The 17,499-nt window shown below is 48.2% G+C and overlaps 1 protein-coding gene across 1 annotated transcript in view; it reads left to right on the top strand.

Annotated features, from left to right (window-relative positions):
• The window catches only part of LOC137363792 (inactive carboxypeptidase-like protein X2), a gene marked incomplete at its 3' end in the record, with an annotated part of 161,191 nt that overhangs the window by 85,215 nt on the left and 58,477 nt on the right, over nt 1-17,499 (top strand). The window contains exons 2-3 of the mRNA XM_068027345.1: nt 942-1,058; nt 14,012-14,121. Of these exons, the coding sequence (XP_067883446.1) occupies nt 942-1,058; nt 14,012-14,121 (227 nt within the window). The remainder of the gene's footprint in view (nt 1-941; nt 1,059-14,011; nt 14,122-17,499) is intronic.

Genomic DNA, 17,499 nt, shown 5'->3' with positions numbered 1-17,499 from the left:
TCTCCCCTCACGCACTGCACCACATCCAACTGCCCCCGCCACCCACGCACAAAGTACCCCATCCAACTCCTCCCCCCCAATGCACATTGTACCCCATCCAACTCCCCACTGTGTTTTCTGTGGACGGGGTACAGTGTGTTAGTGGCAGGTCTATTCCAGTTTGGAGTTGGTCTGCAGTCCAGTGTGGATTGTGTGCCAGTGGTGAGGTTCTCTGCCATTGGCAGTTGATCATGCCAGTACGGGGTCTGTTTCAGTGGGGTGGATCTGTGCCAGTTTGTCTAGGCGGCGGCGGGGTGGGGGTGGGTGCGGGCAGGGGTCTGTTCTCGTGGGGTGTGTCTGCAGTGGCAGGAAGTTCTGTGCCATTAGGTGGGTCTGTCCCTGTGGAGGGGTTGGGTTTCAGTGGGGTGGGCGGGTGTCTGTTGCAGTGGAGTTGGTCTGATCCAGTTGAGCTCTGTGCCAGTGAGGGTTGTGTGTCTCTGGTGTGGTCTGTTCCAGTGGGGAGGGAGAGGTCTGTGGCAGTGGGGACTCTGTGTCTTCTAATGGGAGGGGTCTGTTCCAGGGTGGCGGTTCTGTTCGGGGCTTCTGTTCCAGTGGAGGGGGGGTGGGTGGTCTGTTTCCACAGGGGTGGGGTGAGGGTATCTGTTCCCGCAGGCGGGGGGAAGGGGTTGGAAGCGGTGGGGGGGGCGGGAGGGGGTTCGGTTCCCGGTTTGGGGGGGGTCTGTTGCCGGGGGGGTCTGGTCTGTTCCTACGGGGTGGGTGGGGTGCGGGGTTCGGTTTGGGGGGGTGGTCTGTTCCCGGGGGGGTCTGTTCCTACGGGGGGGGGGGGGGTCTGTTCCCGGAGGGGGGGGTTGTTGGGGGGGGTGGTGGGGGTGAGTTTGGTGCTGCTGTCTCTGGATTGCTGTAATTTTGCTGCTGCTGATTGTCTGGATTGTGTTTCACAGACACTGTGAGAAACAGGAAGAAAGTGAAGGAAATGTTGAAGCAAACGGGAACAATTTTGAAGGAAAAGAAGAAGAAGCTGGTGAATGGAGTGAATAAGGGAGAGGAAGCAAATAACGGTGCGTTGACCCTGGAGTAACTGTCTCTAAACCAAATGAGGGGTCACAGACTCTTATGGAAAGTTTCCACATTCACAGCAATAGTTAAGCCACATTTTCATACTCCAGGCAATTTCTGGATTGTCATCGAGTCATTTGCAGCACAGAAGGAGGCCATTTGACCCATCGAGGTCATGCAGGCTCTACACGGAACAATCCAGTCCGTCCAACTCACCCACTCAATCTCTGTAGCCCTGAAAGTTTATTTCTCTCAGGTTCCCATTCAACGTGCTCTTGAAGTTATTTCTTGTCTCCGTTTCCACCACCCTCGTGGGCAGCAAGTTCCAGGTCATTACCAGCTGCTGTGTAAGAAGGTTCTTTCTCACATTCCCCCTGTATCTAAATGTAATATCTCCAAATTTGCAAATGACACAAAACTGGGTGGGAGGGTGAGTTGTGAGGAGGATGCAGAGAGGCTTCAGGGTGATTTGCACAAGTTGAGTGAGTGGGCTAATGCATGGTAGATGCAGTATAATGTGGATAAATGTGAGGTTATCCACTTTGGTAGCAAAAACAGGAAGGCAGATTATTATCTGAACGGCTATAAACTGAGAGAGGGGAATATGCAGTGAGACCAGTCGCTGAAGGTAAACGTGCAGGTGCAACAGGCGATAAAAAGGGCAAGTGGTATGTTGGCCTTCATAGCGAGAGGATTCGTGTACAGGAGCAGGGATGTCTTGCTGCAATTATACAGGGCCTTGGTGAGGCCACACCTGGAATATTTTGTGCAGTTTTGGTCTCCTTATCTGAGGAAGGATGTTCTTGCTATCGAGAGAGTGCAGCGAAGGTTTACCTGACTGATTCCTGGGATGCTGGGACTGACATATGAGGAGAGATTGAGTCGGTTAGGATTATATTTGCCGGAGTTCAGAAGAGTGAGGGGGGATCTCATAGAAAACTATAAAATTCTAACAGGACTTGACAGGGTAGGTGCAGGAAGGATATTTCTGTTGGTGGGGGAGTCCTGAACCAGGGGTCATAGTCTAAGGATACGGGGTAAACCATTCAGGACTGAGATGAGGAGAAATTTCTTCACCCAGAGAGTGGTGAGCCTGTGGAATTCGCTACCACAGAAAGCAGTTGAGGCCAAAACATTGTATGTTTTCAAGAAGGAGTTAGATATAGCTCTTGGGTCTAAAGGGATCAAAGGGTATGGGGCGAAAGCTGGAACAGGTTACTGAGTTGGATGTTCGGCCATGATCATAATGAATGGCGGAGCAGGCTCGAAGGGCCGAATGGCCTACTCCTGCTCCTATTTTTTATGTTTCTATGCATCTCTTGCCCAAAACCTTCACTCTGTGTTGCCTAGTTCTTGCCTAGTTAATGAGAACAGTTTTTCCTTGTCTAACTTGTCTGAACCTGTTATAATCTTGTCGACTTCTATCAAATCTCCTCTGAATCTCCTTTGCTCCAAGGAGAACAAACCCAGTTTCTCCAATCTTACCTTGTAACTAAAATCCTCCGTCCCTGGAACCAGTCTGGTAAATCTCCTCTGCACCCTCTCTGGGACATTTACATCCTTCCTGAAGTGTGGTGACCAAAATTGGATGCAATACTCCAGTTGGGGATGGTGACCATAACGCTGTAAGATTTAAGGTAGTTATGGAAAAGGACAAAGAGGGACCGAAACTAAAGGTACTGAATTGGGGGACGGCCCTTGAGGAGTATAGAAAGTGAAGGGGGGTACTTAAAAAAGTAATTAGGAGAGCAAAGAGGGGACATGAAAAAACATTGGCGGGCAAGATAAAGGAAAACCCCAAGGCGTTTTATAAGTATATTAAGGGCAAAAGGATAACCAAGGAAAGGGGAGGGCCCAAAGTGGCAATGTGTATGTGGAGCCGGAGGACATAGGTGCGGTTTTAAATGATTACTTTTCATCTGTGTTCACTATGGAGAAGGACGATGTAGGTGTAGAGATCAGGGAGGGGGATTTTGTGATATACTTGAACATATTAGCATTGAAAGGGAGGAAGTATTAGCTGTTTTAGCGGGCTTAAAATCCCCAGGCCCAGATGAGATGTATCCCAGGCTGTTATGTCAGGCAAGGGAGGAGATAGCAGGGGCTCTGTCACAAATTTTCAAATCCTCTCTGGCCACGGGAGAGGTGCCAGAGGACTGGAGGACAGCGAATGTGGTACCATTATTCAACAAGTGTAGCAGGGATAAATCAGGTAATTACAGGCTGGTGAGTTTAACATCAGTGGTTGGGAAACTATTGGAAAAAATTCTGAGGGACAGGATTAATCTCCACTTGGAGAGGCAGGGATTAATCAGGGATAGACAGCATGACTTTGTCAGGGGGAGATTGTGTCTAGCTAACTTGATTGAATTTTTCGAGGCGGTGACTAGATGTGTAAATGAGGGTAAAGCAGTTGATGTAGTCTACATGGATTTCAGTAAGGCTTTTGATAAGGTCCCACATGGGAGATTGGTTAAGAAGGTAAGAGCCCATGGGATCCAGGGTAATTTGGCAAATTGGATCCAAAATTGGCTTAGTGGCAGGAGGCAGAGGGTGATGGTTGAGGGTTGTTTTTGCGAGTGGAAGCCTGTGACCAGTGGTGTACCACAGGGATCGGTGCTGGGACCTTTGCTGTTTGTAGTGTACATTAATGATTTAGACATGAATATAGGAGGTATGATCAGTAGGTTCGCAGATGACACGAAAATTGTTGGTGTCGTAAATAGTGAGGAGGAAAGCCTTAGATTACAGGGCAATATAGATGGGCTGGTAAGATGGGCGGAGCTGTGGCAAATGGAATTTAATCCTGAGAAGTGTGAGGTGATGCATTTTGGGAGGACTAACAAGACAAGGGATATACAATGGATAGTAGGACCCTAGGAAGGTCAGAGGGACTTTGGTGTACTTGTCCATAGATCACTGAAGGCAGCAGCACAGGTAGATAAGGTGGTTAGGAAGGCAGATGGGATACTTGCCTTTATTAGCCAAGGCATAGAATATAAGAGCAGGGAGGTTATGATGGAGCTGTATAAAACGCTAGTTAGACCACAGCTGGAGTACTGTGTACAGTTCTGGGCACCACACTATAGGAAGGATGTGATTGCAGTGGAGAGGGTGCAGAGGAGATTCACCAGGATGTTGCCTGGGCTGGAGCATTTCAGCTGTGAAGAGAGACTGAAAAGGCTGGGGTTGTTTTCCTTAGAGCAGAGAAGGCTGAGGGGTGACATGATTGAGGTATACAAAATTATGAGGGGCATTGATAGGTTAGATCGGAAGAGACTTTTTCTCTTAGCGGAGGGGTCAATAACCAGGGGGCATAGATTTCAGGTAAGGGGCAGGAGGTTTAGAGGGCATTTGAGGAAAACATTTTTCACCCAGAGGGTGGTTGGAATCTGGAACACACTGCCTGAAGAGTTGGTAGATGCAGGAACCCTCACAACATTTAAGAAGTATTTAGATGAGCACTTGAAATGCCATAGCATACAAGGCTACGTGCCAAGTGCTGGAAAATGGGATGAGAATAATTAGGTGCTTGATGGCTGGCAAGGACATGATGGGCCGAAGGGCCTGTTTCTGTGATGTATGACTCTATGACTTTATTGGGGCTTAATGAGAGCTTTATAAAGGTTCAGCATAACGTCCCTGCTTTTGTACTCAATGCCTCTATTTATGAAGTCCAAGATCCCATCTGCTTTATTAACCACTCTCTCAATATGTCCTGCCACCTTTAAATCATTGTACATGCACCTCTCGGTCCCTCTGTTCCTGCACACTCTTGAGAACTGTAACCTTAAGTATATATTGCCTTTCCCTATTCCTTCTGCCAAAATGCATCACCTCACCCTTCTCTGTATTAAATTAAACTTGCCACCTCTCTGCCCATTCTGCTATCCTATCTATGTCCTGTTGCAGGCAGTTCATATCATCCTCGTTGTTTGCCACACCTCTCCATTTGGTGTCATTGGCAAATTTTGAGATTCTGTATTCCAAGATCTAAGTCATTTATATCTTGCAAAAAAAAAGCAGTGGTCCCAGCACTGACCCTGGGGGAACACCACTGTCTACCATCCTCCAGTCTGAAAAAAAAACATTTACTCCAACTCGCTGTTTTCTGTCCTTGAGCCAATTTTTTTATCCAATTGGGCACTGATCCTCCTATTAAATGAGCCTCAATTTTATTAACCAGCTTTTTATGTGGTACCTTATCAAATGCTTTCTTAAATTCCATATAAACAACATCCATCGCATTCCCATCATCAACCTTCTCTGTTACTTCATCAAAAAATTCAGTTGGATTAGACAAGCATGATCTGCCTTTTGCAAATCCATGCTGACTCTCCTTAATTAACTCAAACCTCTCCAAGCATCTGTTGATACTTTCCCTAATTATTATTTCTAAAACCTTACCCACCACTGATGTTAAACTAACTGGCCTGTAGTTACTAGGACTGTCCTTACACCTTTTCTTCAATAAGGGTGTCACATTTGCCACTCTCCAATCCTCTGCCACCTTCCCCTTATCCAGAGAAGATTATGACAAACCCTTCCACTATCTCCACCCCCACTTCCTTTAACAACCTGGGATACAAGCCATCTGGACCAGGTGACTTACCTACCCTAAGCATAGCCGGCCTTTCCGGTACCTCCCCCACCCCCCACCTCTCAATTTTTACCCTATCCACTACCTCTACTCTCTCCATGTCGACTGATATTTTGTCAGATTCCTCTTCTTTAGTGAACACTGATACAAAATACTCATTTCGTATTCTAGCCTTGCCCTGCATCTTTAAGCATATATCACCCTCTTTTCCCCGAATAGGCCCCACTCCACCTCTTTCTACATGCTTACTATTTACATGCTGGTTGAAGATTTTTGGGTTCCCTTTTATGTTGCCATTCTATTCTCATATTCTCTCTTTGTCAGTCTTATTTTCCTCATCATCTCCTCTCTCAATTTATTGTATTTGGCCTGATTCTCCTAATTCACCTAACATGCATCATGCACCCTCATGGAGCCCTGTTCTTGGTTCCCTTACCTTTCACCCTTGTTGGAATGTTCCTAGCCTGTACCTGAAACATCTCTTCCTTAAAGATAACCTATTATTCTGATACAGCTCTTTGTGTCAGCCTTTGTTTCCATTCTACCCTGGCTAGATCCCTTCTCATCGCATTGAAATTGGCCTTCTTCCAATCTGGACATTTTACCTTATTTTGTTCCTTGCTCTTCTCCATTACGAGTCTAAACCTTATGATACAATGATCACTCTTCCCCAGGTGCTCCCCACAGACACTTGGTCCACTTGACCTACCTCATTTCCCAGCACCAGATCCAGCAATGCCTCCTTTCTAGTTGGGCTGAGAACATACTGATCAAGGAAGTTCGCATGAACACATTTCAGAAATTCCTCCCCCTGCTTTCCCTTTACTCCAACATTATCCCAATGGATATTTGGGTAATTAAAGTCCCCCAATATCACCATTCTATGGTTCTTGCACATCTCTCCGTTAGAATATCCCGAGTAACATGAATATCCTGGTTGCAATGGATTAGAAATGCCTGTCTGTCCCCTGACTATGGAATCACCTCCAAGAACTGCATTCCTACTCTTTGCTGCTCCCCCCTGTACAGTCCTTTATCCATTGATGCCCTGGTCTGAACTGCACTCCTTCAGGGCATCATCACTCCCAGCACTGTTAACCTGAGATCAAAGACACAACATTATCCAGCATTTATTGTGTCTCTGGCGTAGAGGCTTAGAACATTACAACACAGAAGGAGGCCATTCGGCCCACCATGCCTGTGTCGTATCTTTGGCAGAACTATGAAATGAATCCCACTCCCCTGCTCTTCCTGCATAGCCCTGTAAATCTCTCCCTTTCACAGATTTACACAATTCCTGTTTGAAAGTTATTACTCTGTTCCCTGGCAAGCACCTCCATCCCTCTTCCTGGCAACAGTCTTTTATTCTTTTGGAGGTTACTCTCGCTGATCCCATAGTCAAGAGGACAGATAGACATTTCTGAGGTAATCAAACTTGAGGTCATCTAAAAGTTTGCTGCTTAACTCGCACCAAGTCCTGTTCCCCTGTCACCTTGTGCTCGTTGACCTACATTGGCTCCTGGTCAAGCAATGTCTTGATTTTAAAATTCTCATCTGTGTTTTCAGATCCCTCCATGGCCTTATTTCTCCCCATCTCTCTAATCCCCTCCAGTTCACAACCCTGCAAGATATCTGCCCTCCTCTAATTCTGGCCCCTTGAGCATCCCTTATTTTAATCACTCCACCATTGGTGACCGTGCCTTCAGTTGCCTTGGCCCCAAGCTCTGGAATTCCCTCCTTCCACCTCTCCACCTCACTTTCCTCCTTCAAGACACTCCTTAAAAGTTACCTCTTTGACCAGACTTTTGGTCACCTGACCTAATATCTCTTTTTGTGGCTCAGTGTCAAATAAACTGGAGGGGGAGGGGGTAGAGGTGCGGGAAATAGACCAGGACAGAGACCGAGTCTGTATAGGCTACTATGGGTTTGTGATGACTGATCCTGGTTAATGATGGGTTATTGATGGGTTAGTGATGATCTGTGCTGGTTATGAAAAGTTCAGAACATAAAAAATAATAGCAGGAGTAGGCCACTCAGCCCTTCAAGCCCACTCTGCCATTTAAATAGTTTTTTATTCATTCATGGGATGTGGGCATCACTGGCTAGGCCAGTATTTATTGCCCATCCCTAATTGTCCTTGAGAAGGTGGTGGTGAGCTGCTTTCTTGAACCACTGCAGTCCATGTGAGGTAGGTACACCCACAGTGCAGTTAGGAAGGGAGTTCCAGGATTTGACCCTTCACTATTTGAGGAGTCACGAATGGTGCTGAACATTGTGCAATCATCAGTGAACATCCCCACCTCTGACCTTATGATGGAGGGAAGGTCATTGATGAAGCAGCTGAAGATGGTTGGGCCTGGGACACTACCCTGAGGAACTCCTGCACTGATGTCCTGGAGCTGAGATAATTGACCTCCAACAACCACAACCATATTCCTTTGCACTAGGTATAACTCCAGCCAGCGAGGGTTTCCCTAATTCCCATTGACTCCAGTTTTGCTAGGGCTCCTTGATGCCATTACTGGGTCAAATGGTGCCTTGATGTCAAGGGCAGTCGCTGTCAACTCACCTCTTGAGTTCAGCTCTTTTATCCATGTTTGAACCAGGTCTGTAATGAGGTCAGGAGCTGAGTGGCCCTGGCGAAACCCAAACTGAGCGTCAGTGAGCAGGTTATTGCGAAGGTCTCAGTTTTATCCCATTACGCCCCCACCTCAATGAATTTCGCACTCGGCATGACGTTGAGCTCTTCTTCCGTCGCCTCTGCCTCCGGGCTCACTTCTTTGAGCAGGAGTCCTCCCCCCGACCAGCAGACCCATTCACCCGCCTCCAGCATTCTCCCTCTACCTGGACCCCTCCCCCTGGCCTCTTACCCGCTCTTGATCTCTTCATTGAAAACTGTCGGCGAGACACTGGTCGTCTCAATTTCTCTGCCCCCCTCACTCACTCTAACCTGTCCCCCTCTGAACTTGAGGCACTCCGTTCTCTCAGGTCTAACCCCGACATGGTCATCAAACCTGCAGACAAGGGTGGTGCTGTTGTCGTATGGCATACCGACCTCTACCTTGCAGAAACTCAACGTCAACTCACGGACACTTCTTCCTACCTCCCTCTGGACCATGACCCCACCACCGAACATCAAGCCACCATCCAAAGGACTGTCACTGACCTCATCTCCTCTGGAGATCTTCCCTCTACAGCTTCCAACCTCATAGTCCCACAACGCCGGACAGCCCGCTTCTACCTCCTTCCCAAAATCCACAAACGGGACTATCCCGGCAGACCCATTGTGTCAGCCTGCTCCTGCCCCACTGAACTTATTTCTTCCTATCTAGACTCTATCTTTTCTCCGCTGGTCCAGTCTCTTCCCACCTACATCCGTGACTCTTCTGACGCCCTACGTCATTTTGCCAATTTCCAGTTTCCTGGTCCCAACCGCCTCCTCTTCACTATGGACGTCCAATCGCTCTACACCTCCATCCCCCACCAGGATGGTTTGAGGGCTCTCCGCTTCTTCCTGGAACAGAGGCCCAACCAGTCCCCATCCACCACCACCCTCCTCTGCCTGGCTGAACTTGTTCTCACATTGAACAACTTCTCCTTCAACTCCACGCACTTCCTTCAAGTAAAAGGTGTCGCTATGGGTACCCGCATGGGTCCTAGTTATGCCTGTCTTTTTGTGGGATATGTCGAGCATTCTTTGTTCCTGTCCTACACAGGCCCCCTCCCCCAACTCTTTTTCCGGTACATTGATGACTGTATCGGTGCCGTTTCCTGCTCCCGCCCCGAACTGGAAAACTTTATCAACTTTGCTTCCAATTTCCACCCTTCTCTCACCTTTACATGGTCCATCTCTGACACTTCCCTTCCCTTCCTCGACTTCTCTGTCTCCATCTCTGGGGATAGGTTGTCTACTAATATCCATTATAAGCCCACCGACTCCCACAGCTACCTCGTCTACACTTCTTCACATCCTACCTCCTGTAAGGACTCCATTCCATACTTCCAGTTTCTCCGTCTCCGACGCATCTGCTCTGATGATGCTACCTTCCATGACGGTGCTTCTGATATGACCTTTTTCCTCAACCGAGGATTCCCCCCCACTGTGGTTGACGGCCCTCAACCGTGTCCGACCCATTCCCCGCACCTCTACCCTCACCCCTTCCCCTCCCTCCCAGAACCGTGACAGGGTTCCCCTTGTCCTCACTTTTCACCCCATCAGCCTCTATATCCAAAGGATCATCCTCCGCCATTTCCGCCACCTCCAGCGTGATGCCACTACCAGTCGCATCTTCCCCTCCCTGCCCCTGTCAGCATTCCGAAGGGATTGTTCCCTCCGCGACACCCTGGTCCACTCCTCCATTACCCCCACCACCTCGTCCCCGTCCCAGGGCACCTTCCCCTGCAATCGCAGGAGGTGTAATACCTGCCCATTTACCTCCTCTCTCCTCACTATCCCAGGCCCCAAACACTCCTTTCAGGTGAAGCAGCGATTTACTTGTACTTCTTTCAATGTAGTATACTGTATTCGCTGCTCACAGTGTGGTCTCCCCTACATTGGGGAGACCAAGCGCAGACTGGGTGACCGCTTTGCGGAACATCTCCGCTCAGTCCGCAAGCAGGACCCTGAGCTTCCGGTTGCTTGCCATTTCAACACTCCCCCCTGCTCTCATGCTCACATCTCTGTCCTGGGATTGCTGCAGTGTTCCAGTGAACATCAATGCAAGCTCGAGGAACAGCATCTCAACTACCGATTAGGCTCACTACAGCCTGCCGGACTGAACATTGAGTTCAATAATTTCAGATCATGACAGCCCCCCATATTACTTTCATTTTTAGTTATTTTTTCTTCCTTGTTTTTGCATTCTTTTTTTACATTTTTTACAATCTTTTTTTTTGCATTTATTTCATTTCATCTTAGTTTGTTCAGTTTGCTTACCCACTGTTTTTTTCAGGTTTGCACTTGCTGCTGTTCATTATTCAGTATATTCACACCTAATCTGTACTAATGCTTTGTCTTTCAACACACCATTAACATATTGTTTGCCTTTGCTCCGTGACCTTTTGGTCAGCTATGTGGCCTTGTCCAATCTAGACCTCCTTTGTTATCTGTTGCCCCACCCCCACCTCACTTGCTTATAACCTGTGACTTTTCTAATATTTGTCAGTTCCGAAGAAGGGTCACTGACCCGAAATGTTAACTCTGCTTCTCTTTTCGCAGATGTTGCCAGACCTGCTGAGTGGTTCCAGCATTTCTTGTTTTTATGCCACTTGATAGCACTGTCGACAACACCTTCCATCACTTTATTGATGATTAAGAGTAGACTGATGGGGCGGTAATTGGTCAGTTTAGACTTGTCCTGTTTTTTGTGCACAGGACATACCTGGGCAATATTCCCAGTAGATGCCAGTGTTGTAGCTGTACTGGAACAGCTTGGCTTGGGGCGCGGCATGTTCTGGAGCACAGGTCTTCAGTACTATTGCCAGAATATTGTCAGGACCCATAGCCTTTGCAGTATCCAGTGTCTTCAGTCGTTTCTTGATATCACGCGGAGTGACTCGAATTGGCTGAAGTTTGGCATCTGTGATTCTGGGGACATCAGGAGGAGGCCGAGATGGATCATCAACTCGACACTTCTGGCTGAAGATTGTTGCAAATGCTTCAGCCTTATCTCTCGCATTGATGTGCTGGGCTACCCCATCATTGAGGAGGGGGATATTTGTGGAGCCACCTCCTCCAGTTAGTTGTTTAATTGTCCACCACCATTCACGGCTGGATGTGACAGGACTGCAGAGCTTAGATCTGATCCGTTGGTTATGGGATCACTTAGCTCTGTCTATTGCATGCTGCTTATGCAGTTTGGCATGCAAGTAGTCCTGGGTTGTAGCTTCATTTTGAGGTATGTCTGGTGCTGCTCCTGACATACCCTGCTGCACTCTTCATTGAACCAGGGTTGGTCTCCTGGCTTGATGGTAATGGTGGAGTTGGGGATATGCCGGGCCATGAGGTTACAGATTGTGGTTGAGTACAATTCTGCTGCTGCTGATGGCCCACAGAACCTCATGGATGCCTTGTTTTGCATTGCTCGATCTGTTTGAAATCTATCCCATTTAGCACGGTGATAGTGCCACTCAACACAATGGACGGTATCCTCAATGTGAAGACGGGACTTTGTCTCCACGAGGACTGTGCGGTGGTCACTCCTACCAATACTGTCATGGACAGATGCATTTGCGGCAGGCAGATTGGTGAGGACAAGGTCAATTAGTTTTTTCATTCTTGTTGGTTCTCTCACCACCTGCCGCAGACCCAGTCTAGTAGATATGTCCTTTAGAACTTAGCCAGCTTGGTCAGTAGTGGTGCTACTGAGCCAGTCTTGGTGATGGACATTGAAGTCTCCCACCCAGAGTACATTCTGCACCCTTGTCACCCTCAGTGCTTCCTCCAAGTGCTGTTCAACATGGAGGAGTACTGAGTCATCAGCTGAGGGAGGGCGGTAGGTGGTAATCAGCAGGAGGTTTCCTTGTTCATGTTTCACTTGATGCCATGAAACTTTATGGGATCTGGAGTCAATGTTGAGGACTCCCAGGGCACCTCCCTCCCAACTGTATACCACTGTGCCGCCACCTCTGGTGGGGCAGGACATACCCAGGGATGGTAATGGTGGTGTCTGGGACATTGTCTGTCAGGTATGATTCCGTGAGTATGACTATGTCAGGCTGTTGCTTGACTAGTCTGCGGGACAGCTCTCCCAACTTTGGCACAAGCCCCCAGATGTTAGTAAGGAGAACTTTGCAGGGTCGACAGGGCTGGGTTTGCCGTTGTCGTTTCCGGTGCCTAGGTCGATGCCGGGTGGTCCGTCCGGTTTCATTCTTTATTGTCTTTGGACCAGTTTGATACAACTGAGTGGCTTGCTCGGCCATTTCAGAGGGCATGTAAGAGTTAACCACATTGCTGTGGGTCTGGAGTCACATGTAGGCCAGACCAGGTAAGGACAGCAGATTTCCTTCCCTAAAGGACATTAATGAACCAGATGAGTTTTTACAACAATTGACATTAGACTAGCTTTTAATTCTAGATTTATTGATTAAATTTAAATTCCACCTAATGCGGTGGTCGGATTCCAACCCATGTCTGCAGGGCAGTACCCTGGGTCTCTGGGTTACTAGGTGAGAGACAATGCCACTAAGCCACCTCCTCCCCTCGCTGACCTTCTGCTTCAACACCATTTTCCTGCACTGTTCCTGCATCCCTTGATGATTTTAATCTGTAGAAATCTATTGATTTCAGTCTTGAACATACACAACGACTGAGCCTGCACACCCTCTGGGGCAGAGAATTCCAAAGATTCACCATCCTCTGAGTGAAGAAATTCCTCCTCATCTCTGCCCTAAATGGCCTGTGCCTTATTCTGAAACTGTGTCCCCCGGTTCTGGACTCCCCAGCCAGGGGAAACATCCTTCCTGCATCAACCCTGTTGAGCCCTCTAAGAATTTTATATGATTGAATGAGATCACCTCTCATTCTAAACATACTTTTGTATCTTCTAAACTGCAGAGAATAAAGGCCCAGTCTATTTAATCTTTTCTCACAGGACAATTGCTCCATCCCAGGAATTAGTTTGGTGAACCTTTGTTGCATTCCCTCTATAGCAAGTGTATCTTTCTTTATACATTTCGCCACAGTGTATTCCATCTGCCAAATTTTTGCCCACTCGCTTAGCTTCTCCAAATCCCCTTCAAGTGTCTTTGCATCCTCCTCACAACTCAACACTTCCACCTAGTTTTGTGTTATCTGCAAACTTGGAAATATTACATTTAATCCTCACATCCAAATCATTGAATAGCTGGGGCCCAAGCACTGATCTTTATGGTACCCCCACTAGTCGCAGCCTGACAACCTGAGAATGACCCATTTATTCCTACTCTCTGTTTCTGTTGGTTAACCAGTTCTCAATCCAGGCCAGTATATTCCCCCCAATCTCACATGCTCTAATTTTGTTTACTAACCTCTTGTGTGGAAGCTTATCAAAAGCTTTCTGAAAATCTAAATATACCACACCCACCGGTTCCTCCTTATCTATTCTGCTAGTTACATCCTTAAGAAACTCCAACAGGTTTGTTAAACATGATTTCCCTTTCATAAATCAAGGTTGACTCTGCCCAATCCTACTATTATTTTCTAAGTGTCCTGTTATAACATCCTAGTGATAAGTTAGTGATGATTTATCCTGGTTTTGATGATGGGTTAGTGATGATTTATCCTGGTTTTGATGATGGGTTAGTGATGACCTGTGCTGTTATGATGGGTAAATGATGACACTCTGACCCCCTTTCCCTGTCTAATTCTTGGTTTAGAATGTCCGCCTCTGGGGCTGGAATCCCTGGGAGTTGAGGACGCACAGATCAGAGCATCAAGCAGCCTGAGAAGTGGACTCGGAGCTCATCGAGGACGTCTTAACATTCAGGTCAGTGGAAGAAAGAAAAGGAGATCCTCTACGCAGCTAGAAGAGAACAAACCCATAATGCACTGACTGTGGTTACCAGGCCAACGAAGAAGCAGCATGATGGGTTTCCACAGGTCAAGTCGTCAAATGATAAAGGAAAAGGCAAAAGAAACAGAGACAGAGAGCATGCCAGGGAGAGAGAGATATGCAAAAGCTGAAAAGCAATAAAACCAGATGGACCTCCCATGTTTCCTTGCCCATGTTTGACCTGATACCATCAGACTTCATGGGATCTGGAGTCAATATTGAGGACTCCCAGAGCAAATCCCTCCCAACTGTATACCGCTGCATACCTGTCTGTGTACAACTGTATACCGACGTTGACCTAGGCACCGGAAACAACAATGGCAAACCCAGCCCTGTCAACCCTGTAAAGTCCTCCTTACTAACACCTGGGGGCTTGTGCCAAAGTTGGGAGAGTTGTCCCACAGACTAGTCAAGCGACAACCTGACATAGTCATACTCACGGAATCATACCTTACAGATAATGTCCCAGGCACTGAAATCACTATCCCTGGGTATGTCCTGTCCCACCGGCAGGACAGACCCAGCAGAGGTGGCAGCACAGTGGGATACAGTCGGGAGGGAGTTGCCCTGGGAATCCTCAACATTGACCGCAGGCCCTTTGAAGTTTCATGGCATCAGGTGAAACATGGGCAAGGAAACCTCCTACTGATTACCACCTACTGCCCTCCCTCAGCTGATGAGTCAGTACTCCTCCATGTTGAACAGCACTTGGAGGAAGCACTGAGGGTGACAAGTGTGCAGAATGTACTCTGGGTGGGGGACTTCAATGTCCATCACCAAGAGTGACTCGGTAGCATCATTACTAACTGGGCTGGCCGAGTCCTAAAGGACGTAGCTGCTAGACTGGGTCTACGGCAGGTGGTGACGGAACCAACAAGAGGGAAAAATATACTAGATCTTGTCCTCACAAATCTGCCTGTCACAGATGCATCTGTTCATGACTGTATTGGTAGGAGTGACCATCGCACAGTCCTGTGGAGATGAAGCCCTGTCTTCACATTGAGGATACCCTGCATCGTGTTGTGTGTCCATCAAGGCAGCATTAGACCGAGTATGGGATCAAGGAGCCCTAGTAAAACTGAAGTTGATGGGAATCAGGGGGAAAACACTCCACTGGTTGGAGTCGTACCTAGCTCAAAGGAAGATGGTTGTGGTTGTTGGAGGTCAATCATCTGAGCTCCAGGACATCACTGCAGGAGTTCCTCAGGGTAGTGTCCGAGACCCAACCATCTTCAGCTGCTTCATCAATGACCTTCCTTCAGTCATAAGGTCAGAAGTGGGGATGTTCGCTGATGATTGCACAATGTTCAGCACCATTCGTGACTCCTCGGATACTGAAGCAGTCCATGTAGAAATGCAGCAAGACGTGGACAATATCCAGGCTTGGGCTGATAAGTGGCAAGTAACATTCGCACCACACAAGTGCCAGGCAATGACCATCTCCAACAAGAGAGAATCTAACCATCTCCCCTTGACATTCAATGGCATTACCATCGCTGAATCCCCCACTATCAAGACCCTAGGGGCTACCATTGACCAGAAACTGAACTGGAGTAGCCATATAAATACCGTGGCTACAAGAGCAGGTCAGAGGCTAGGAATCCTGCGGTGAGTAACTCACCTCCTGACTCCCCAAAGCCTGTCCACCATCTCCAAGGCACAAGTCAGGAGTGTGATGGAATACTCTCCACTTGCCTGGATGGGTGCAGCTCCAACAACACTCAAGAAGCTCGACACCATCCAGGACAAAGCAGCCCGCATGATTGGCACCCCATTTACAAACATTCACTCCCTCCACCACAAATGCACAGTGGCAGCAGTGTGTACCATCTACAAGATGTACTGCAGCAATTCACCAAGGTTCCTTCGACAGCACCTTCCAAACCCGCGACCTCTACCAATTAGAAGGACAAGGGCAGCAAATGCATGGGAACACCACCACCTGCAAGTTCCCCTCCAAGTCACACACCATCCTGACTTGGAACTATATCACCATTCCTTCACTGTCACTGGGTCAAAATCTTGGAACTCCCTTCCTAACAGCACTGTGGGTGTACCTACCCTACATGGACTGCAGTGGTTCAAGAAGGCAGCTCACCACCACCTTCTCAAGGGCAATTAGGGATGGGCAATAAATGCTGGCCTGGCCAGTGACGCCCACATCCCATGAAGGAATGAAAAAACTACCACCGTGCTAAATGGGCTAGATTCAGAACACATCTGGCAGCTCAAAACTGGGCATCCATGATGCGCTGTGGGCCATCAGCAGCAGCAGAATTGTACTCAACCACAATCTGTAACCTCATGGCCCAGCATATCCCCCACTCTACCATTACCATCAAGCTAGGAGACTAACCCTGGGGTGGCGCAGTGGTTAGCACCACAGCCTCACAGCTCCAGCGACCTGGGTTCGGTTCTGGGTACTGCCTGTGTGGAGTTTGCGAGTTCTCCCTGTGACCGCGTGGGTTTCCGCCGGTTGCTCTGGTTTTCTGCCACAGCCAAAGACTTGCAGGTTGATAGGTAAATTGGCCATTGTAAATTGCCCCTAGTGTAGGTAGGTGGTAGGAGAATTGAGGGAAGGTAGGGAAGGGTGGTTGATGGTCTGCACAGACTCGGTGGGCCGAAGGGCCTGTTTCAGTGCTGTATCTCTCTATGACTCTAACCCTCATTCAATGAAGAGTGCAGGAGGCCATGCCGGAGCAGCACCAGGCATACCTCAAAATGAGGTGTCAACCTGGTGAAGCTACAACCCAGGACTACTTGCATGCCAAACTGCGCAAGCAGCATGTGATAGACAGCGCTAAGTGATCCCACAACCAACAGATCAGATCTATGCTCTGCAGTCCTGTCACATCCAGCCATGAATGGTGGTGGATAATTAAATAACTAACTGGAGGAGTTGGTTCCACAAATATCCCCGTCCTCAATGATGGGGGAGCCCAGCACATCAGTGCAAAAGATAAGGCTGAAGCATTTTCAACCATCTTCTGCCTCCTCCTGAAATCCCCAGCATCACAAATGCCAGACTTCAGCCAATTCGATTCACTCCACGTGATATCAAGAAAAAGCTGAAGGCACTGGAAACTGCAAAGGCTACGGACCCTGCAATATTCCGGCAATAGTACTGAAGACCTGTGCTCCAGAACCAGCCATGTGAGATGTGGGCATCGCTGGCCAGGCCAGCATTTATTGCCCATCCCTAATTGCCCTTGAGAAGGTGGTGGTGAACTGCCTTCTTGAACCGCTGCAGTCCATGTGGGGTAGGTACACCCACAGTGCTGTTAGGAAGGGAGTTCCAGGATTTTGACCCAG

Source organism: Heterodontus francisci, unplaced genomic scaffold (assembly GCF_036365525.1).
Source record: "Heterodontus francisci isolate sHetFra1 unplaced genomic scaffold, sHetFra1.hap1 HAP1_SCAFFOLD_1081, whole genome shotgun sequence".
NCBI classification, from domain to species: domain Eukaryota; kingdom Metazoa; phylum Chordata; class Chondrichthyes; order Heterodontiformes; family Heterodontidae; genus Heterodontus; species Heterodontus francisci.
Note: the sequence above shows the minus strand (reverse complement) of the source record. Positions and strands in the feature narration are given on the sequence as shown.